Below are 23008 nucleotides of genomic sequence, written 5' to 3' on the forward strand. Positions count from 1 at the left end.
CATCTGGTCTTTTGAACTCGTTGGGCTTCATGCATCTGACGAAAAACGGTTGGCACGACGACAACGCCCGCATGAGCAAGTCCAGCGACCTCTTAAATTGTTCGCAAAGAGTCTGATTCCGTTTCCGAGTCGAGCCCGTCATGTTGAGCTCTGAGCAATAAAAATTTTGCGAATTTCCGTTCGATAACTGAAAACGCACGATAGCTACCTTTGTGGAAAAGCACTTTCAGGAATTTATTTTTTGACGATTGGATGAGTTCGATCAAGTCGGCGTGTAGAGTGTCTCTGTTTCTCTCCAGAAAACCTGCCATGAATAGTGATTTTGATCACGTTCAAATCGGCAATGGTGCAATGATTTCAGCACTCGAATCCAAATCAAGTGTTAATGCGTTGTTAAGCGGGCATTATTTTTCTGTGGTCGCAAAAAAGGTAGCCTACATATTTGAACTTCCCACATTTTCCACACTGTAACGATGCCTTGATGAATGACACTTGAATACTCTACTCTAAGCCTAATACTCAATTCAGAATCAAATCACTCGGGCACTCGGTTTTGCCCAGCCCCGGAAATAACATACCGGCGGTATTGTATCGTACTGGCCCGGCAAAATGTTTGATTCCAAAAGTGCCATCGTTCTGAGATTTGGGGTTTTCGAAATTTTGGTTTTTTCCGTGTTTGTTGACGAGTTTGTTGAGCATGGTACGGTCGGTTCCCTGAAATATCGGTTTTCAATCAATCATGACAGCTTATTATCATCAGTTCATTCACAATACCGAGTCGATATCAATATTCGAATAAAATATTGTGGTCGGCCATTGGAGGAAAAAAAGATCAGCCATTTTCATGATGTCACAATGTGGCAGTAGGGCGTCAGAGAACTATAATCTGCAACTGTTACACTGGGAATATCAACCTATTTCTTATAGCTTACAGTTTTCCAAAGTCAGCCTTTCTAGTTAATTTTATGTTCAAGAAAACAGTAAAGCTGAAAAGCTGTTAAAATAAATGCTCTGAAGTTTGGGAAATTTGAATATCGGGTTATTAGCAAAGGTGCTAGTAATCAAAAATCCAAAATCAATCAACTGAAGCATTTAACCCGAACCGTGCAGCTGATATAACAAAAATCTTACCCGTGGGAACATGGCTTCTTCGTTGATGAGAGCCAAAACGTTCATCGGCTTGATGGCGATCATGTCCAGAATGTCCTGCAAATATTAAGGTGTCAAGAAAAATACTGGTAAGCAGATTTGTACAAATTACCAATCCAACCAGTTAACGCTCAACCAATTACTGGTTTTTTCATTATTTCCAGTTAAGGTTTGAAAGAGTGAGCGGTTCTAGTTGTAGTCGCAGATATTGAGAAGTGAATAGCTCTAATTGCGCATTCAAAAATAATTTAGTTGCCGAACAAGTATGAAACACGTGTCAAAACTCCTCCCATTTCAAACTTGTAATGATATTCATGTGGAAAACCGATCTGATTCATATAAAAGCAAATTACAAAGTTGCTTTGGAATCTAATCTCGTTATTTGTGTGCTGGTCAGTTAGTTGCGGATTTCGAACGACTCTTACTTCTAGTTCTATTTGTGCGTTTTGAAAAAGGAGCAGTTCTAGTTCTAGTTCTAGTAGCGAGTTTTGAAAGTGAGTACTTCCAGTTCTAATTCTAGCTGTGGATATTGAAAAGTGAATAGTTCTAGTTCTAGCTGAGGATTTTAAAAGTGAGTAGTTCTAGTTCTAGTGAGTTTTGAAAAGTCAGTATAGCTCTAATTTCAGCTCTAGTTTCGATCTTTGAATAGTGCACGTTTTGAAAATCCAGCACTTAGTGCAAGCCCGCAGATCAGACTTGAAAATCCCGCACCTGGTTGTCCGTGAAGTCGATATGAGTCCAGTCGATGCTTTCCTTGTCGTACTCCTCCTGTTCCAGCTTGAAGATGTGCTGGACGAAGAACTGCTGCAGATTCTCGTTCGCAAAATTGATGCAAAGCTGTTCGAAACTAGAAAATAATCAGAGCTGTCAGATATGCTCAGCTATATACCCAAGTAGAAGTAACATGTAAACTTCCACTAAACTACAAGTAAAAGTAACAATTTCAAAGATGTATCAAAACTACTCAAGTAGAAGTAAAAAATAAAAGGCCTGAATAAAGCTCACACAGCCTACTTTCTACAAAATCCAAATTGGAAAAAGTAGATGTGGCGGTAGTTCAAAATAACATGCACTTGAGTAGCATGCAACTACGAAAAAGTGATTGAGGTCTCGGAAAAACTAGAATTACTCAATTACTGACCACCTCCAGAAATAATGAACACTTTGATTTTCAAGGGAGCAATGCAGACCTGTTAGTGTCGAAATTCTCAAATCCAAAAATATCGAGCAGTCCGATGGAAAGCACTTCGCTCCTGTCCGTGTCTTTCTCTCCGCTGTAGATGGCGTTGTTGATCTTTTTCACAATCCACACGAACAAACGTCCGTAAACACCCTGAAAATCAACTGTTATAGAGGGATACACTACACAAGCCGTAATGTTTTAAAATGCGATACCTTGATGTAGGCGTCCTTGACGTCCTGGGCTTGTGCGATGTTCATCGGAGACGTCACACTTTCCCCCCTCATCACCAGGGTCTTCTGTGTGATGGCTCGCGACAAGATACGATCATCCACCTGCAAAAGTTAGCTTTATTTGAGTCTGGCACGCTTCCAAATCGGAATGGTGCAAACTACTGGATATTCAAAACACTTAACTAGAACTAGAACTACTCACTTTTAAAAACTCTCAACTAGAACTGGAACTACTTACTTTTCAAAATACGCAACTGAAACAAATCACTTTCAAAAACTTGCAATCAGAACTGGAACTAGTCACTTTTCTAAACTCGCAACTAGAACTAGAAATTTAACAACCTTTAAAAATCCATTTAAAAATCAACTCATTTCTATCTTATCGGTATTTCAAAAAGGGCGAGCTTTCAAGTTCGAAATGGGAGGGTGTCAATCCAAAAACCTGCCATCTGGCCACCTCACTGTTAGCAGTGATGACTAGGGCAAGTTTTTGCAACTTGTGCAACTTTTTTTACAGCTTCCGGCAGCTTCCTAAATACTCGTAAGATATGTAGAATGCTGTTATAAGCTGTTTGAAGGAATCTTATAGTGCAACTTTTTGCAACTTTTGTCCATTTTTTTCATGCAACTTTTACGTTTTTTCATGAAAGTATTTTCGATTTTGGTGAAATACCCGGCCAAAGTCGACTGAAACGCCGTAAATCAGCACCGAAGTAACGCTTTTACGGGTATTCCGGGAGCCGAGCTGGAAAATTGACCTTTTTTTTATTTTTAGTCAACCGAGCAAAATGTGGTCTTATAGTGCAACTCTTGTCAAAAATAAATAAATAAATGCAACTTTCCGCGGATTTAACTGCAACAAAAACTTGCCCTAGTGATGAGTCTGAGCTAGCAATGACCGCAACAACATCACACAACAGAACACCTTACACCCGTTTCACTATTTTCGCCAAATGTTTTCTAGTTGTTCGTCAACTTATTTTTAATGCACACCTAGAACTACAACTACTCACTTTACAAAGTCTAGAACTAGAACTACTAAAAAAACAGCAGTAGGCTGACTGTCAGATAACTTGATCGGTAGTTCGTGCGAGTCTGTTCGAAATTGAACTCACTCCAAGCAGTTGGCTGGCGATCTTGATCCCGGAGCTGAACACCAATTCGCAAGCGTCCAGATTGTCGATCATTCTCTCTTCGAACCGGAAGTTACCTGCAAATAGTGAAAGCTTAGATTACAGACATCTCAAAAAATATCAGAAGATATTCCTGAAAGAGGTGGCCAACGATACGACAGTTAGGCCATCAAGTCAGCTCGTCAATAAATATAATCATGATAACTAGGACAAGTTTTTGCAACTTTTTTTACAACTTCCAGCACCTATCTAAATATTCAGAAGTTATGTGGTATGGTGTTTTAAGCTGTTTGGATGAATCTAATATTGCAACTCTTCTTCAATTTTTCATGCAACTTTTTGCAACTTTTTCGATTTTTTATGCCACCAACTTTTTACTGGAAATATTTGGCACTATATGTAAATAGATCGCTTGATTATTTCAATGTCGTTTGAATTTGAGGTCCTTTCTGATTTGATGTACATTGTACATTCAGGCTGGACCGCCCAAAAATATTTTTTCACTGAGTCAATTTTTTCACGCTCTTGACTTTGATGAAGTCGCCAACATTGAGGCTTGCCCCAGTGCCTTGGATACGGAACGATTCGAGCATCTCATACCCTAATAATTTCAAGGAACTTGCCCATAAACGCAACATTTTAATGCAACTTTCGTGAAAATTGAATGCAACTTTTTGCTGCAACTTTTGTGAAAAATAAGTGCAACTTTCCACGGATTTGACTGCAAACTAATGATAACATATACTCATATAGGACTATGTATTCATTTTGAAATCAACCCAAATATTTTCAGCTGAAAAGAACTTTGTGTAGTATAATCAGTGTGACTGCTGCGTAGGCTGGAGTAAAAATAGAAAAATTTGAATTTCAAAAAGTGCTATTGATATTTAGTCCCAAATCTCAAATGATTAACTTCTATCATGATCTCAGGTTCATGCACCCTCGGTGGCTGTGCAATTTCACCGAACGGACCGAAAATAGCTAATTTTGCCATATCTAGATAACCGCTTATGCTGGAAAGCCAGTTTTGGGCTTAAAAGCTACGGAAGCAACATGTTTCTGTCTCACTTCCATCAAACTTTGTCTTGAAAATGCACAGAAAAAAAAAGTGTTGCAGTATTATTCTGATGTCTGGCTTAACCTCAAGCCACTCCTGACACTGGCTCAGCAAGACACTGGTTTCTGTTAGGAACCACCGGTTAACTGGTATAATGCAATATGTAAAATAATGCAATGATATGAACCAACCGATATGCAGGATGGCTGCCAACAGTTTGTAGATCTCTGTAATTTCAGCGTCGGATATCGACAACACCTAAAAAAGAGCCGGAATTTCAGTGTGAAGAGAATACACAGGCAACAAGCAACAAAAGCAACCTTCATCGCACTGGTGATACTTCCAAATTCCGTACGGTCGTCGCGACCCTCGCATTCCAAACAACTACCCTGAGTGACAAATATTGACTTCAATAGTCGGTAAATAGCCGCGCTACGAGATCGTAACTCATAATAACGTGCATGAATCATGCTATTAAACGCGAAATTGTTGAAATAAATGCGGTATATCATCAGTTTTGTCGCAATATTATAGATAACTAACCTACGGATAGATGCGCAAGACGTGATTGCTCGGCTGGACTAGTAATTTCTTAGTAATCTCATGTCCAAATCACACATTTTGCGAAAAATAAGTTTTTGTAAAGTTTTCACATTCTTTCGGCCATATACGGTGACCATAGTTGAAACAATGTGACAATGATAAATATGGCCGAAAAAAAAATGAAAAAAACTTGATTTTCTCAAAATTTGAAAAACAGAGCGCAAAACTTATTAAAGCTAGTCTTGAACGAAAGCTACTGTAGCATTGATTCTAAAAATAGATATTACAATCTTGCCAGTGCACTGCAACTACTCCAAAATAGGCATTGTTATGAACAATCGGAGTGCCGCAATATAATGACCATTAATTCGGTTCAAATAAAAAAAATTCTAATTCTACTGGCTACATGATACAATTGTTAGGTTGTCTAGAAAGCGCTGCCCACCAAATTTGGCTTAATTCCGACCTGTAGAATCACTGTTATTAGACGATAATATTTTGCATTTATTGTGTATAAATAAAAATAATTTTATTTCAAACTTTACTAGCTACCCCGTAAACCCGTAAAATTGATGGGTAGTTTAAACAAATGATGCATATCAAATTTGGCTCAATTTCAACCTTAAAATCGAATTTATTGGTGTAGGAACTTTTGGATTTGAAAAAATAGTATTTACGGTGGCTGATTTTAATTAGTCGTTGAAAATTGCTGACGTAAATTCGATTTTTTCAAGTAGAATTTCAAAATTGCAGTAGAATTTGATTGTTACGATTGATTGTTCGCGACAATGCCGATTTTCTACATTTTATCTTGTTGCCTAGCTTTTCAATCACGTGTTGCGTATCTATCGAAGGGTTGTTATCTATAGTTAAACACAGGCCTATATTACAGAACTTAGTCGCATGCGCTATGAAATAACTTCAACTTGCCTCGAACGTCTTCCACGGAAAGCAAAAAGCAAAAGGAAACAAATCAACGTGTTACATTTTCATCGAGCATCATTCGATATTTAAAGGCACCCGAGTTAGTGACGAGCAACATATCAAACAGACCCATGCCACACCACACCTGACTCAGCATTTTTCAGAAGAGATGACACGCCGCAATCCTTTGGAACAATAAATTTAATTGGACGACGTCTTGGAAACAAAATATGTCACTGATAATGTCGGGAGTGCTGACAGGCCGCAGCCTGTCTGGCGATAATTGGACGTTTTTGGCAGGACGACCAGAAAGTTTTCAGTTGTTCAAAATTAGATTAATTTGGATTAAACTTCTAATTTGAAAGAAATACAACAAAAATCAAGTTGAAATCATGTAAAATCAGAGTTCATTCTGATAAGAGCGAGAGAGAGAGAGATGATATTCTTTTTCGCCTGCACCATCGAGATGCTTTGACGACGGAGTTGCGATACGGCCCCATGAGGTCATCTAGTCTGCGGCCCCGTTTTTTTTTCTCCTTGCTATCCGTGATTGCTGAGCACCTAGCAGGATAGCTGCGGATACCAATTTTCGAGTCTTTGGTATGACCCAGCCGGGGATCAAACCCACGACCTACCGCTCGAGAAGCCGGACGCATAACCATTACACTATCTCACTCGATAGAGAATGGCAAGTCTCTGTACAGCAAGCTTGGCTCATTTCGCAATGTACAGTAGGGCTCTTCAAAATCGTCTTTTTTTCTCAAATCGTACTGGCTACTTGATAAAATTGTTAGGTTACCGAATTTAAGCCTAGACATTAAATTTGGTTCAATTCCAGCCAGTGGAAGCGGAGTTATTGCCGTCGAAAAATTTGGATTTGAATAACATAGAATTCACGATGGGCACGACTATAATAATTAATTAAAGAATTGGTCACCGTTTATAATATTTTATTATAATAATATTTCATGGATCACACCAGAAAATGCAGAATTAAAGCCGAACGGATCGCTAAGAAGATACCGTCTGCTATCGGCACAACAACGTATTCAAATATTTTATTCATAATCCAAATTTTTCGACGGCGACAACTCCGCTTCCACTGGTTGGAATTGAACCAAATTTGGTGTGTAGGCTTAAATTAGGTAACCTAAACATTTTAGCAAGTAGCCAGTACGATTTGAGAAAAAAAGCCATTTTTGAAGAGCCCCAATGTACAGTTCTCCTAGTAGCATTTTCAGAAGATACAGATGTTAGATTAAAATAAGAAAATGTAAACATTTCAAAAATTATATTGCTGTCATTTCGCTCGAATTAATGTAATCAAGTAGAACTACAACTATCTCTTCGTCCAAGCCTGGTTTCTGATATGCTCAATGTCGGGGCAGGGGGGGGGGGACATATAAGCCGGACCTCATAAAACCACCGATTGACAAAACAACACCAAAAATGCAACACGTTTAAATTGAAAACTCACCGAACCGCGTTTCGCTCTATTTTTGTGATCCTTTCGTCGAATTATAGTCAAACAAATTACCATAATTGTAACAATTAACAGAGAAGGTAACGCATTGTTACCATGGTGGAACAATTTTCAGTTTTCCAAATTAGATTAGAATTAGAATGATACCAAGATTTTTTTTCAAATTGTATTAGAATTAGAATTAATAAATTCTGAAGAATTGAATTATATTCCATACCAATCAGAATTCATTCTCGTTAGGAAGAGAGTGGCAAATGTATAGCAAGCTTGGCTTTCACGTAGCATTTTCACAAAAAACGGAAAGTAGATTAGAATAGAAATGAGGGGATAGAAACATGTCACAAATTAGATTAGAATTAGATTATCGGCTGTAATTAGTCTAATTATACAACTAGAATTATCAGCCCGATTCCATCTTCATATGCGGTAAAGAAGACTGTAGATGTAAAATCAGTCGCATACCTGAGTGAGGTAGTGATAGTCCGAGGGCTGACCGAGGCCAAACCTCTGCTTTTGTTCCGAGCTCATCCCGGCCAAGATGCAATAGAAAATATGATAATTCCTTTCTTCTCTCGCTTGATAGACCAGCCTAGACTTTTCCAGCAAATACTGCTCGATTTTAGCACCGATGATGACGCCCTTCTTGGAGAAGTGAATGTCGATGAACTTTCCAAATCGGCTAGAGTTGTCATTCCTGATGGTTTTTGCGTTGCCGAACGCTGAACATATTTTCAAGCATTAGATTTAATCACACATATTGATGTGAGGTCAATACAAGCGCATTGCCTGAAAAGATCGGAGAAGGTTCCGTTGCTGTGCACTGCATGCCAAACATAGGTTTGGTTAACGATAACTTTTTTCTCCGGATTTTGGGAATAAACTGATTAAATTGTTAGGTTGCCTAAAAAAAATTTTAACGTGAGCGATTTTGAGAAACAAGGCGGCAAAAATGCCAAAGGCGGCGATGGGGGGCAAAAATGTTAGAGCGTCCAGTGGGATATATCAAATTAAAACGGCCAAAAATGCACGGGAAGACTGCTTATCCTGCATTTGACACGATTTTTGACTAAAAAAAGGTCATCTCAACTGAAAGTAGACACGGTAACCGGTTTTATGAGCAACTAATCGAAAAATGACCCTTTTTTCTTAGTAAATTCACCAGCAATCTGAGTGATCTGAATAAATTTCCCGTTTATAAGTTCTCTTTTTCTGATCCATAAATATTGGGGGGGGGGGATTTGTGTAGAGCTTCATAAGGGGGCGATGAGTCTAAAATGGTTGGGCACCACTTCAACTACATCATGAAATTGTTGAGTTATCCATAAAAGTGACATGAAACAAATTTGATGCAATTCCAACCACTAGAAGCAAAGATATTGGAGTTTTTTATTTATAATTCTGGGATTATCCAAATTCAATGCTAATTTTGCAAATCCAAAATTTCCGACTGCAATCGCTTCGCTTCTGCTGGTTGGAAGTGAGAAAAAAAAATGTATGCTTCGTTCTTTTACAACGCTTAACAATTTCATGTGGTTGACAGTAAAATTTGAACATTTCATTCAAACTTTTCATAATAAATTTAAATTATTACAACTCCTTTACCTTGACATATACCGGTCAGAATTGAGCCAAATTTTGGTGTGCAATGTTTTCTGAGGCAACCTAACAATTTAACCAGTGAATCCCGAGTCCGGGAAAAAAAATTAACCTTATTGACCACCTCTGGATAGAACCATGACGTCTCTATTGAACTGGATACCTTCAAGAATGGGGTTTGCTTCAAGAATTTGCTGCTCTATCCACGAATGCTGCCCGGAGATCGACGCCAGATACTGGAGAACGAGTTTTGTGGACTCTGTCTTTCCCGCACCGGATTCGCCGCTAAAAAGCAAGGGTAACGTGATTCCGTCGCATAGTCTCAGAGATAAAGTGAAACAATGGGCAAAAATACGTTCGTTATTTACTTAATCGACGGCAAATAAAGCTGTTTAGCTACATCGCATATAACTGTCACTATTCAAACATGATAGAGGAAGGGACGAAATACCATAGAATACAGTTAATTATTCATTACCTGAATTTTCAATACACTTGAGATGTATTATATCATCCGCAATTGTTAGGTATCTTTGTATCTAGGATTGTTTGTGGTACAAAGCTCATTGAGCACTTTAAGGCCTCTTTAAGTTGTGAATTACCGTCAAATCAATTGAGTAAACCTCGGGCAACAAGATCAGTTTATCCCAATTAGATTAGAATTAGAATTACTGAGTCCGCAAAAACTTGGAAATTTAATTCCGATATAAAAAGAAATAGAACAAAAAATCAAGTTCACTATATATCAAATCAGAGCATAAGCACAGAAATGAAAAATGTTTGTATGTACAGCAAGATTGATATGGTTCTCTTGTAGCATTTTCGAGGAAACCAGAAATTCGATGACGAGTAAAATGTGAGCATAGAAACATTTCACAAATTAGAACCGCCATGATTAGTTTAATTACTCAATTAGAATTATCCAGCTGTCCAAAATTACTGGAAATGCACCATCTCCGGATATGGAATCTTAGTTTTTGCACCACTTTCTCACCTCACAATCACGCACTGATCTTTCAGGTTTCTTTTCATGTTGAAATAAGCGTTGTCGGCTATGGCAAAAATGTGTGGAGGCAGTTCTCCGATTTTCTTGTTGGTATACGCCTTGATCTGGTCTCCTTCGTACAAAGGCAGGACTTGATACGGGTTGACCGCCACCAGAATGGAACCCGTGTACGTCTGGTTGAAATAAATCCTTCATATAACCTCAATTTGATCGGACATGTGTCATTGTGATACATACTGGTATTCTGTTGTGTGATATTCTTGCAGCCATTGCTAGCTCAGAGTCATCACTACTAACAGTCGAGTAACCAGTGGTGGGTTTTGGGGGTCGAATCCCCTCCCATTTCAAATTTCTACTGATATTCATGTAGAATTGAATAGTATATTCATATTGAAATGAACCCGAATATTTTCGGTTGACACTCGTCAGGGGTAATCGTCAGCAACTATTTGTGTGCCTTGGAGTCGACTTTTATCAAAATACACCAACCAAAACTCTGTTAACAAAAGGAGTTCGTGTACCACCTAAAATAGTACATTGAACGCTCTATCATTCGAAATTTCATGCTGGTGACGTCATATTTTGTGACACGATTATTGATATGCGATGTTATTTCCAATTCTCTACTAGTTGCTGACGATTACCCCTGGCGAGTGTCAGCCGAAAATATTCGGGTTCATTTCAATATCAATATACTATTCAATTGTATATTGAAGTTCTGTACATCCAAGAGGCTCTTCTGATATTCATGTGGAAAACCGATCCAATTCCGATAACATTGAAACTAATGAATTGCCTCTGAATCAAATCTAGTTAGTTGTGAATTTTCAAAGGACGTTAGTTTTGAAAAGTCGTTGCAAGTTTTGATAAATGAGTAGTTTTAGTTCTAGTTCTACTTGCGACTTTTGAAAAGTAAGTGGTTTTAGTTCTAGTTGCGACTTTTGAAAAGTGAATAGGTCTGGTTCTAGTTATAGTTGTGAGTTTCAAAAAGCGAGTACTGTAGCTTTAGTCCTAGTACTAGTCGCGAGTTTTGAAAAATGGGTAGTTCTAGTTCTAGTTGAGAACTTGAATTTTGTAACATATTGTTAATATACCCTAAATTTGAAGAGAATCTTGGAGGTACAGAACTTCACGATACAATTGAGTAATATATTATAACTAGGGCAACTTTTGCAACTTTTTTTTACAGCTTCCGGCAGCTTCCTAAATACTCGTAAGATATGTAGAATGCTGTTTTAAGCTGTTTGAAGGAATCTTATAGTGCAACTTTTGTCCATTTTTTCCATGCAACTTTTTGCAACATTTTGCAACTTTCTCAATTTTTCATGAAAGTATTTTCGATTTTGGTGAAATACACGGCCAAATTCGACTGAAACACCGTAAATCAACACCGAAGTAACGCTTTTACGGGTATTTCGGGAGCTGAGCCGGAAAATTGACCTTTCTTTTTTTAGTCAATCTGGGAAGTTGACCTTTTTTTTTTTAGTCAACCGAGCAAAAATGCAACTTCTGCAACTGTTTACAAAAATAAATGCAACTTTTCACAGATTTACCTGTAACAAAAACTTGCCCTAATGATAACATGTAATATCATATTATGAATATACTGTTCAAGTATTTTATAGCCTCAAGCCCTCAATTGCTTCTAAAACTGAAAAGCATACTCACATAAATTTGATGTTCGTTGTATCTGATGAGAAGGTTTCGGAGTATTCCTGCCTCGTTCAGATCACCGAGTCGAATCATGTCCTCCACACCATCCACAGAAGTGGGGTGCATCACCTTGACTTTACCCGAAGACGATTTGATCCAGCGCTCCTGAAAACCAGAAATGGAAGGTTTCAATGCCTGCCTTATTAAAAGTGATCAGTACAAAACAGAATTGAATTAATTCTGTAAATACAAATGAGCAAATTTATTTTCAGATGAGCACCAAGGTTAATGGATGGCTATGAAATTTGGCACATTGATTCTTCTGTTATTATTATGAGGAAATCCAAATTTTTTTTCTCAAATTCAATCTGATGACCGAGTTACACTCCTCACAAAATCATGCTTTTTGCATGTCACGCTTCAGTGATTTTCATCAAATCTGCAGTGAAACAGCAATATATCTTGCTATGATAGTTTGATAACCCTAAAATTTGGTGGAAATCTCCTCAAGAGCCTGACTAACATATAAAGTGAGCCGAATGAACCATTTGAAGTCTATATCATGTTAGTGAGGCTTGTGAGTAGCAGCTTCTCATTTTCCTACAGCTTAAATGGAATGTGGTATATCTGAAAAGGGGAAAAAAAATTTAAGGTCATTTTCATGAATTCATGGTTTTCAATGTGCATTCTACCTTGCTACAAAAAATGAACAATTAATTTCCACGTTATCTGGTGGAAATTTGACAATTTCTGATTACTGTGAATTTTTGGTATTTCCAATTATGACGTCACAAGCCAAACAAGCTTAACAAACGAAATTCACATAAATTGGTTGTATAGGCCTACTGTAAATGAATTCATGTAATTCAATCCAAATTTCCCATGCCAATTGGTCTGGAATTTACAGTTTCTCTAATCATAAACCACATAACTAGAAATGAAATTGTTCTCGTAGCATACTTGTACAAAAGCATCTCAATTTTTTATGCTTATAAAAGGGATCCATGCACTTCTTGAATCTCAGAGGATACTTGGAGACAAGATCCTTATAATGATGGTGGCAAATATTTGTAATTTTGTCCTTGTCAATGAATGCCCTGCGACTTATCAGTTCAAGATCATTCTTCAATAAGCTTGGCACAGTTATCAACCCGGTACTGCAATTTTCAAGCTGAGACATCACCATTCTAACTATGCATTCAAATGAGTTATTTACCTGTTGAAATTAAGACAATAAAGTCACTCACTCACTAAAATTGGACTAGTTACTCAGCCACAACTGTACTGTTATTCCCATGGCCAGTTTACTCCATTCAGCCACCTTTAACAATCGACGCATTGTGACATCACAGTGAACAATGCCTTGAAAGTTTTAGTTCATTGTTTATCTAATCCAATTCTTAATTTGTAGTTTTTTACTGGTGTAGTTGGAAATTAATGAATTGAATCAATATTAAATGGAAGATAATATATTCAAGATCATTTTTTCAGAATTTGGGCTTCTAAAATTTTTCCCCTTTTTATTTATGGGAGTGTAAACTTTCGGTACCAAAACATGCAGTAGGAGTCTTTGGTGACATTATTTTATATGATAACATATTCTGAAATGTTTGGGCCATCAATTTAAGAATTCTTGGATACCAGTAGTATCATGTCCCCAAATTTCAGCCACGCTGACGGCTTTTTACCTTTAAAATTATGACATTGAAAAATTAATTGACTGTGTTCAATGAAGCGTGACAAGGAAAATGTGCAAACTTTGAAGCCTCATAACTTGGTACTTTTTCAGAATATTTCAAAAAAAATTTGGATTTGGCCTGTCTAAAGCTACATCAGCCAGTGTGCCAAATCCCATATAAATTCTCCAACCTTGGTGCAACCCCCTTGTTGATTTGGCAGGAAATTACCCTATTAGAAAAAAATGCAACAAAACTAAGTTGAGTTCATTCTCGTAAGAACGAGAATGTAAAATGTCTGTACAGTAAGCTTGATTCATATCGCATGATACAGTTCTCCAGTAGCATTTTCAAGAAAACCAGAAATTAGGTCAGAATTAAAATGAGAGCATCGAAACGTTTTACAAAGTAGACTAGAATTAGATTGCCAGCATTTCACTCAATCATAATTAGTCTGATTAGGCAACTATAATCACGGTATCTAGTTGTGTAAGTCTGGTCCAAAGGTCACCTTTCCGTCATCGTCACGGACTTTCAGCCTGCTTCCCTGCGTCCCAAGTACCACGGCGCCCAAAGGCACAGAGGAAAGAGTGCTTGGGTCATTCTCCAACAGCCAAACATGATCGCCCTGGACAAAAATGGGATGAGATTACAATTCAGCATTGCTGGGCAACAAGCAGGGTTGCAATGACTCGAGTCGTAATTGCTTGGTGACATAAAACTGAAAAATGGCTCGACTCGAGTCCCTTTATGCATTGACTCGGCTTGTACTCATGGAGCATGACTCGAGACATTCTACATGACTTGACTCAAGTCCCGTGTATCAGGGCCCGACACTTGAAAATTTGCCCATATAATGTCATTTATCTGTTTGAATTAACATGTTCAGAGTGAAAAAATTACTATAATATGAATGAGAGGCCTTCAATATCACCAAAAAGTGATTTAAACCTGACTTAAACTTGATTCAAACAGTGAAAACTGTAACTTGCATTCAGACTTTAGTCTCAACATTATGAATAGGAATAGGTAGATTCATATTTTTCCCTTGATGTTTTCTATGACTCGAACTCAACCCTTTGCTCGCTGACTTGACCGGATTTGACTCAGTTGTGAGTTGAAAATGACTCAACTTGACTCGAGTCAAAACTATAAAAGTACTATTGACTTGTTACTCGACATCTTGCGACTTGGTTACAACCCTGGCAACAAGCTTTGAGTCCAAGTTCAATGACATGAAAACTGGCCGATTCTATTAATGGGATTGTCTCAAACTCAATGATGACATGACATACCTGATTTGGTGTTGAATTAGTTTGTCTATGTCCTCGTTCCAACAAATGCAACATCCCACAATAATGTGATTGTCACTAAGTCTTAACGAGGTGTAGATGGATGAAAAACACTGCAGCGTTTACGAGTGATGTCACAGAAATATACAGAACATTTAGTGAAAAGGATTGTCTAGTCTAATCTCAGACGGTTCTAGCAATTCATTGGCCTGTCGACAGACTTGTACAACCTACCAATGTAGGTAGTTGACAATCAAATAACTATTACTTGCTTGAGTACCGTAGTTCTAGTTCCAGTTGCACATTTAAAATAAATTTGGTTGGTTTGAATCGTCCAGTAGTTTGAACAAGTCTGCCTATCGACAACTAGTTCTGAGATCCAGGAAAATGCTACAAATTCTCTCAACATGAAGCGATGATTAAAATACTGAACGAAAGTCCAAAGATACCTGTTCCGCCCAAGGAGCAGCGCTCAACTATTCAAGTTTGAATTCATAAAACACTGACATTCCATTCACCGCACAAAGCTTAGAAATGACTTCGCCACAGCCCCCGTACCAAAAAGTGGGAACAAGTGACGCGACAAAGCATTGCTCGAGGACACTTGAGCACTTTCCCTTTTGTTCCCAAACTAACCACTAACCAGTAATCCCAATAATTTCTATCTATATTTGCTCCCGCACAATGCCGTTTTATTCCCTCAAAAAATGTCTTTCATAACAGAGAAAGGTGAGTTTCAAACACAAAACCATTCATTCATCATTATGAAGTGACGTCATCATCCAATAAAAAAGTGGAAGAATCTCACCTCTCTGACAAGAGCCATCTTTGATGAAGACAGACGTCTCCCAGTTGATGGCAATCCTCGGGTAGCTTTGTTTTAATTGTTAAAAGCCTACTCGCTGCAAAAAATGTGGGATCATCATTCATGGTGGACTACAATGTGTGATAATCAAAAATTGCAAACACATTTCCCTGCCGACTCAAATTCAGATGGCCTGCAATCCACAGAAATACAAATTATATCATAAATGTCAGTAAGTATCCAATCTGCAGCATAAATCTAATCTAATCTACTCGAAGTTCGCCGCTACATCCGGCCTACAACACAAAGCAGACACATATATATTCACCGCACCTTAATTTATTCTGACCCCAAGCATTTCTGTATGGCCCTTAAAATCGATGACTTATTAAAAGGTAAACTTGTTACAAAACAATGTGACGAGAGGTAAATCCTCTCTAGTAATAATTAACCACATTACAGGGGCAAAACTGCATGATTTATCAATGGCATCGAAACTAGGAATGTAAATCACAAACGCATTTTGAGATAAAATTATTCGAATCACAAAATGTTGATATTAAATTGCTGCTCAATGCTACCGGCGGGTACAGAGAGAAACCAAAATTGTTTGCAGTCTCTGGTGTTGTGCAAATATTTAAGTTGGCGTGGACGCTAAATTCCAGCGGAGAGTAAACTTGAAACTAGGCGAGTTGTACAGCAAACATTTCATGACATTTGAGCTATCATGATCAACGGCTTGGTTCATTGTGAGACCTTCTTATCTTTTCATTTAGTCACAATCTTGTGGCGCTTTGAATTGATAAAAATACTGCTAAAACGAGCCAGAACCAGGTGCTACCATGCTAGAATGTAGACTTGAACAACTAGAAAATTTCCAGCTATTTCAAATAAGATTATATAGAATTATTTCTACTCAGTTTTTTTTCAAAATTAGATCAGAATTAGAATGATAGCTAGTCCGTCTTTTCAAAATCAGATTACAATTAGATTTATAGCTATATTTTTTTTCAAAATTAGATTATAACTAAAGTTATAGCTACAAATTTCACTTCTGAATTAGACTATAATTAGTATTAGTGAATAAGTGAAAACAAAAAAATTGAATCAAGTTCAGTTCGTATCAAATGATGGTTTTTTTCTCGTAAGCAGCAGAATGACAGATGTCTGTACACCAGCTTGGTTCGTTCCGTAATACACAATTCTCCTGTAGTATTTTCAGGAAAACCAGAAATTTGAGAATTCATATTAGATTCCAATTGGAGCAAACAAAAATTTCACCAATTAGATGAGAAAGACAAACGGCGACCAATGTTGCAATGACATTTAGAATTGTACACCCGAATCAAAGATATTTGGGGATGGTTTCATGAACATCTTTGGAACGAACTTCCATTATTCCGCGAAAGAACGATAATTGTACTGATAGGAAACCAAGCATACAATTGTATGCCCTTCAAAAATATCACTCCATACATTAGTAGGAACATAAGAGCATCCCATTAAACAACGATATAACGGCTGAAAAACACTTGAAACTTTTCTCTCCTCGAGTGTAAAAGAGACTTATCTGTCTATGTTTTTCTAATCTTAAAGTAATAGCATTACGGATTGCTGTTTATGTACAAAGTAAACTCATTTCAGTAAGTGTTGCACATTCCGAAATCAATAATGCATGGGGGTTAATTATTTTAGTAAGTCGCTTCAAAATTCTACAGATCATCTTGACATTGCGCACGCAGAAGATTACCGAGTGAACCTGGCCACAGCACCATGAAAAATAGTAGGAATCAGAAAAGCACACAATATATTAGACACGCGGATGGATCACCTTCATTTGTATAGGATCTATAATTTCATTGAATAGATCGGTAATGATATCACTTCTCTTCAAGAACAGCAGTGAAACAAGTTTGCGTGGAACATCCACACAACTGTCACTGCATTTTCCATTACCACAGTCTGAGCAATATAAATAATGAGCCTATAAATAATTTCTAAATATCATATAGGCTAAAATTTTTCTATATAAAACGTCAATTATATACGAATATGACATACACTGTGTGCTCAAAATGCTGTTTGATTAACAATTTAGATTTTGTTTAGAATAGTTTTCCCGCATCAAGTAAGCAAGGTCAAGCCGGAATTATGATAAAGTTAAAAGGTTCCTGGTCATCCTCACATTTTAGATTTTGACTCGAGTCGAGTCATTCCCAACTTGTCATTAATTCAGGTTCAAGTCACATATTTTATCTATTGGTAAGGATCATTCAATGTCATTTTGCCTTAGATGCATCCTGCCATATTAGAAAGTGGCCCTCTCTGATTGACTACTGAAGGTATGAGCCCGCGACCAAGCATACTTTTTGAAATATACTAACTTGAGCACTTTTCAGACCATTCATTTTCATTTTCTACTTCTACTTGTTAATTTTGGCACGTTTTGGAAATTGCTACTTCTACTTGTAATTAAATCAAAATTTACGACATCATTTTTACTGAAAGAGCTTCTTGGGGGTACAGAACTTCAAACAATTGAATAGTATATTCATATTGAAATGAACCCAAATATTTTCGGCTGACACTCGTCAGGGGTAATCGTCAGCAACTGGTAGAGAATTGGAAAGAACATTGTATATCAACAAATGTATTCCTCCACTAGTTGCTGACGATTACCTCTGACGAGTGTCAGCCGAAAATATTCGGGTTCATTTCAATATGAATATAGGCCTACTATTCAATTGCACTTTTACTGACTATACAAGTATACATAGATTCACCCTTACATGTGTATCCTTCAAATTTTTGCCCTACAAGCTGCTGAATTCTACTGAATTTATGAGGAGAGTATCAGTTTTTTTAGGTAACAGTATACAGTTAACAGCCAAGAAAAGGTATAATAAGCAATGAAGAAAGTATTTCTTCCAATACAACAGCGGCAAATGCACACTGCACACTTGCACCTGCAGTGATTAGATGAACCAATGCCAATACATAAGTGAAGATCGGAGAGACTACGTATCTCATTTTCATAACCTTAATTTACTTTCTAAATTGATATTGTTTCGTGGTTTCATGTGATTCACATTGAGTTACAGCCAAGCGGTGTGAAAATACCATGCGCCATGCAGTACTTAACAACGCCACACAGTGCTTGTATTGTAAAGTTCAATTGTATTGTATGTATGACTGTCATACTCACAAGACAACAATAACAGCAGAAAACTAACAAAACAATGATTTGAAATTGCCAGTTGTAGACAGCGCGACCAAATTCAAAAATATTAAAATTGAAAATACAGTGCAGTACCGCAGAGTACTAGACTGAGATTCTGCACTTACCTAATACGGGATCAATTAGATCCAGTTTTCCAAGATATCATGACGAAAAAAATATGCATTTTACAAACTTTTACTCCCAATAATTGCTGTTGCTAGATTATAGCAACAGTTGAGCCATAGATTCAACGGTTCCGGGACGTAAATGGTGTTCGGAAATCCTTGTGACCCAAATACAGTGACACTTACTAAAACATCACTCAAGAGTCAGCACTTCCAGTTGGAAGCACCTTGTATAGCCTTGCAATAAATAAAAATCTTTTTGCGTGGAGTAAAAGACACTCATACAAGACAAATTTCCAACATGGGGAAAAAAAGCTTCATAGGACATTCTGTAGAGTGTGAACTGCAGGGTTGTAACTGAATCACAATCTCACTTTCATGGTTTTGATTCTGGAGTTAAGTCAAGTTATTTTCAATTCACTATCGAGTCAATTCCGACTCACGGTGCAAAGGGTGATAGTCAAGGTGCAAAGGGTCGAGTCCGAGTCATATTGTGAAGACTCAACTCGGAGATCAAGTCATAGCGTTCACTGTTAAGTGTTCAGTCCAGAGTTTAAGTCATATTCAAATCACTTTTTTTCAACTCTCGGGTCATATCGAATGCCTTGCATGCATGATAATAATATATTATACTAATTTTCTCCCTTTAACGCGTTTAATCGAACAGGTAAACGACCTTAAAATCGATCGAAGGCTATCAAAATATAACACTTGAATGAAGTGATATCAAATGTCTCAAGTCATATAACTTGACTCAAGTCATTCGCATTGACTCGAGTACAAATCGAGTCAATACATAAAGTAATTCAACTCAACTAGAGTCCTTTTTCATGTTCAAAAAAATTCCATGAGTCAAGTCAAATGTCATGTTTTTCCACATATATACCGTACCTTTTTTTAAATTCAATACCGATACACCTACACCCCCTTCCCCTCAGGCTATATCTGTACCTCCCTTGTCCAGCGGCATATGCACACCATGCACTCATGCACAGATTGCGTGTATGTCTATCATGGGCTGGTGGTGTATATGCCAACATCAAAGACAAAAATAAAACTATATAACATCCTTTCATTTCCTCGTTCCTTCTGAATTATTTTACAAGTAAAATACGTGCTGCATAGATTGTGAACGTCAATCATCAATAAACCAGTGGTGTTTAGTTCAGCTGCTTAGGGATTATACCAGCATCACACGACTTAAACAACTGCTATCTCCAGTTGCTGTTTTAGTCTGCGCAATGCGCATAATGCATGATTATACCACGTAGAAACGTGACCTACATTGTCGCGTTAACAGACAGAGGTAACGTTGTGGAATCAAATTAGTCCGTAATCTATAGAGGTTTTAAAAATAAACTATCCTTCTTGGCCTGATTGGAATCTCCGTCCTTTTTTTGAAATAAATCCTGCGTGATAGAAGCTTTTTTCGCGTGACAGAGTCAACTTTGCGGCGTGACAAGCAAGGTTACTGACTTCAAATGACTGTGTTAAGCCAGTGACAGGAGATCAGATGCTAATGGTTAGTAACTGGCAAGGTGCAAGTACTTTACCAACAGACAGTAATCAACAGATCCTGGCTTGAGGATTAGGTCAAACCATTATATACCACATACTAACTGGAATATAGCATTTGGGGTGGCTGAGAACATCGACTTTTTTTCAATTTTTTTTTTTTTTTAATGAAATCAACGACCCGTGACGGCGTAACCGCGTGCAACTATAGATTACTAACCTACGGATAGATACGCAGGTCCCGTCGTTACGCTCCGGCAAGCAGTTACACTTATTGCTGAGCAATCTAAAAGCAGCATAATTGGTGGAGGTATAGCTTGCGACTCGAGGGCTGAAATGTAATGACACTGGTCCCGATCGAGAGCTACTGCCGCATTGATTCCGAAAATACAAATTAAAATCTCGTCGGGGATATGGAACCACCTCAAAACAGCCCTCAAAATCTGAAAATCGGCATTGTTCCAACAATGGCAACACCGCAACACGATGAACATAACAATGGCAATTTCGTCAAGCGATTGTTAAGAACAATGCCAATTTTCAGAATTTGAGGGATGTTTTGACGTGGTTCCATTTCCCTGACAAGATATTAATTTGTATTCTCAGAATCAGTGCGACAGTAGCTCTCGTTTAAGACCAGTTTCATTAAATTTCACCCCTCGGGTCGCAAGTTATAACACCACCGATTATGCTGCTTTTAGATTGCTCAGCAATAAGTGTAACTGCTTGCCGGAGCGTAATGACGTGACCTGCGTATCTATCCGTAGGTTAGTAATCTATAGTGCAACTGGCGACCAAGTCGGCGTGATCCTGCGTGCCTTGGACACCGATTCCATACTGGCTTCTTGGCTTCAACGAGACCAAGGGTCAATTGAATTATGTAGCTAATACCAAAAAAGACCGAAGCTAGTCGCGTCGTGTTAATGCGCCATTCTTGTTACTATGATCATATTGATATTTTAAATATTGTTTTTACTGTTTCTACGCTCTGGCTCTGTCTACATGTTCTGGTGAGTGTCGAAGGCAAAACGACAAATCTGTCTGTGTCTGCTGCTATTGCTTATTGATTAATTATCAACGCAGCAAAAAAATTGTGGAAGGCCCTGTAGAACCGTTGCAATAACTTTTGAAGCCACTTACATCACATCATCACACGCTTTAGTCGGTAGAATTCGATTATCATTACCGGCAAGCTAAACGCCTGTAACATACCTCCCGCCTCGAGCCCTGGAGAAGCAACGCGATTATTGTCAAATGCGCTGAATCGTGTCCATTGTTTACGTTCATACCATTGAGCTAATAGCACAGCTATATCATTTGAAGAGCTTCTTCGAGGTACAGAACTTCAATATACAATTGAATACTATATTCATATTGAAATTCATTGCAATACAGATATATCATTACATTGAGCTGTACAAAATGAAAAGAGAGTATCTCGTGCACCGATCTAAAAATCTACCCCTAGACAACATATAATGTTGTGCTATTTTTCAAGTTATCATGAGAAATGCCGTCTCGTAAATTACAATTCAAACTCAAGCTGACTGTATGATACGTGGGAATCCCTGAGGATCGTATCGCTCCAACATGTATTATATTTTTATTGCAATTTAGTCTAATAAAACCGTCTGTCACAATGCAGCAAATATCGTTAGGTGTCTGATTTCAGAGACGTTTCGACACATTCCAATATTTTCATTGTATTGCAGTCCTGTGGTGTATTGAAATGATGAAATTTTTAATAATTTGATTGGCATGTCCTGAACTACCGACAAGATAGCGTAATGGTAGAGCGTCCAGCTTCTTGGTGGGTTCAATCCCCGTCCGGGTCAGACCAAAGACTTGATCAGAAAAACTGGTGTCCGCTGCTTTCCCGTTTGGCGCTCGGCCGGGATAGCAAGACTACTAGGCTATCTGCACATTCTATCCTTGTCCAGCGGCATTGCACATCACCGCAAGCACTGATGCATTGCGGTATGCACAGATAACGATGTGTGTAACTGCATGTATATTGTATAATTATGCGTAACATGAATCGGTGTAGGTTATATGCCGCAAAATCATAACGAAAAAAAGATATAACGTCTTATTCCAAATAGCAGATAGTCGTGTCAATTGTTTAGAGGTTGCGTGCTGGCGCTGGCGTTTTTTTTGAGGTTTAAACCCACAATTACACACTACATACACAGCTTACATGCAGCTTTATACGTTCGATATTTTAGAGAGGGGGAAAGAGAAATATTTATTGATTCTAGCTTCCAATCGTAAAGAAAATAACGTTGACGCTTGAAATAATAACCAGAAACTTAACGGTGTAAGACAGGGACGTGTGATCGATATGACTCGATGGGTATAGGGTCAACTGGTCTAATCAAACCATATTTTCAACAATGACAGATATTCTTCTTCGCCGAT

General features: G+C 37.8%; 2 protein-coding genes across 4 annotated transcripts in view; one reads left to right on the plus strand and one right to left on the minus strand.

Moving 5' to 3' along the window:
• LOC145440623 (unconventional myosin-VIIa-like) overlaps nt 1–15859 on the minus strand; it is a 50780-nt gene extending 34921 nt beyond the window's left edge. The window contains exons 1-16 of one of the 3 annotated variants that reach the window (XM_080318299.1): nt 15734–15859; nt 14145–14261; nt 11973–12122; nt 10293–10477; nt 9462–9583; nt 8165–8421; nt 5073–5141; nt 4944–5010; nt 3678–3772; nt 2545–2664; nt 2340–2482; nt 1861–1996; nt 1132–1206; nt 579–714; nt 209–304; nt 2–150 (exon numbers count right to left, since the gene is read on the minus strand). In XM_080318299.1, the coding sequence (XP_080174425.1) occupies nt 2–150; nt 209–304; nt 579–714; nt 1132–1206; nt 1861–1996; nt 2340–2482; nt 2545–2664; nt 3678–3772; nt 4944–5010; nt 5073–5141; nt 8165–8421; nt 9462–9583; nt 10293–10477; nt 11973–12122; nt 14145–14261; nt 15734–15751 (1935 nt within the window). In that variant the 5' untranslated portion in view covers nt 15752–15859. Of the gene's footprint in view, nt 1; nt 151–208; nt 305–578; nt 715–1131; nt 1207–1860; nt 1997–2339; nt 2483–2544; nt 2665–3677; nt 3773–4943; nt 5011–5072; nt 5142–6364; nt 6405–8164; nt 8422–9461; nt 9584–10292; nt 10478–11972; nt 12123–14144; nt 14262–14928; nt 15089–15733 lie in introns of those variants that run through there. The other 2 variants (XM_080318298.1, XM_080318300.1) reach the window with 2 other exon arrangements.
• The window catches only part of LOC145440652 (kelch-like protein 8), a 328197-nt gene that overhangs the window by 269500 nt on the left and 35689 nt on the right, over nt 1–23008 (plus strand). The window lies entirely within an intron of this gene.

Source organism: Botryllus schlosseri, chromosome 6 (genome assembly GCF_051294905.1).
Source record: "Botryllus schlosseri isolate E-star chromosome 6, Bs_hap1, whole genome shotgun sequence".
Classification (NCBI taxonomy): Eukaryota; Metazoa; Chordata; class Ascidiacea; order Stolidobranchia; family Styelidae; genus Botryllus; species Botryllus schlosseri.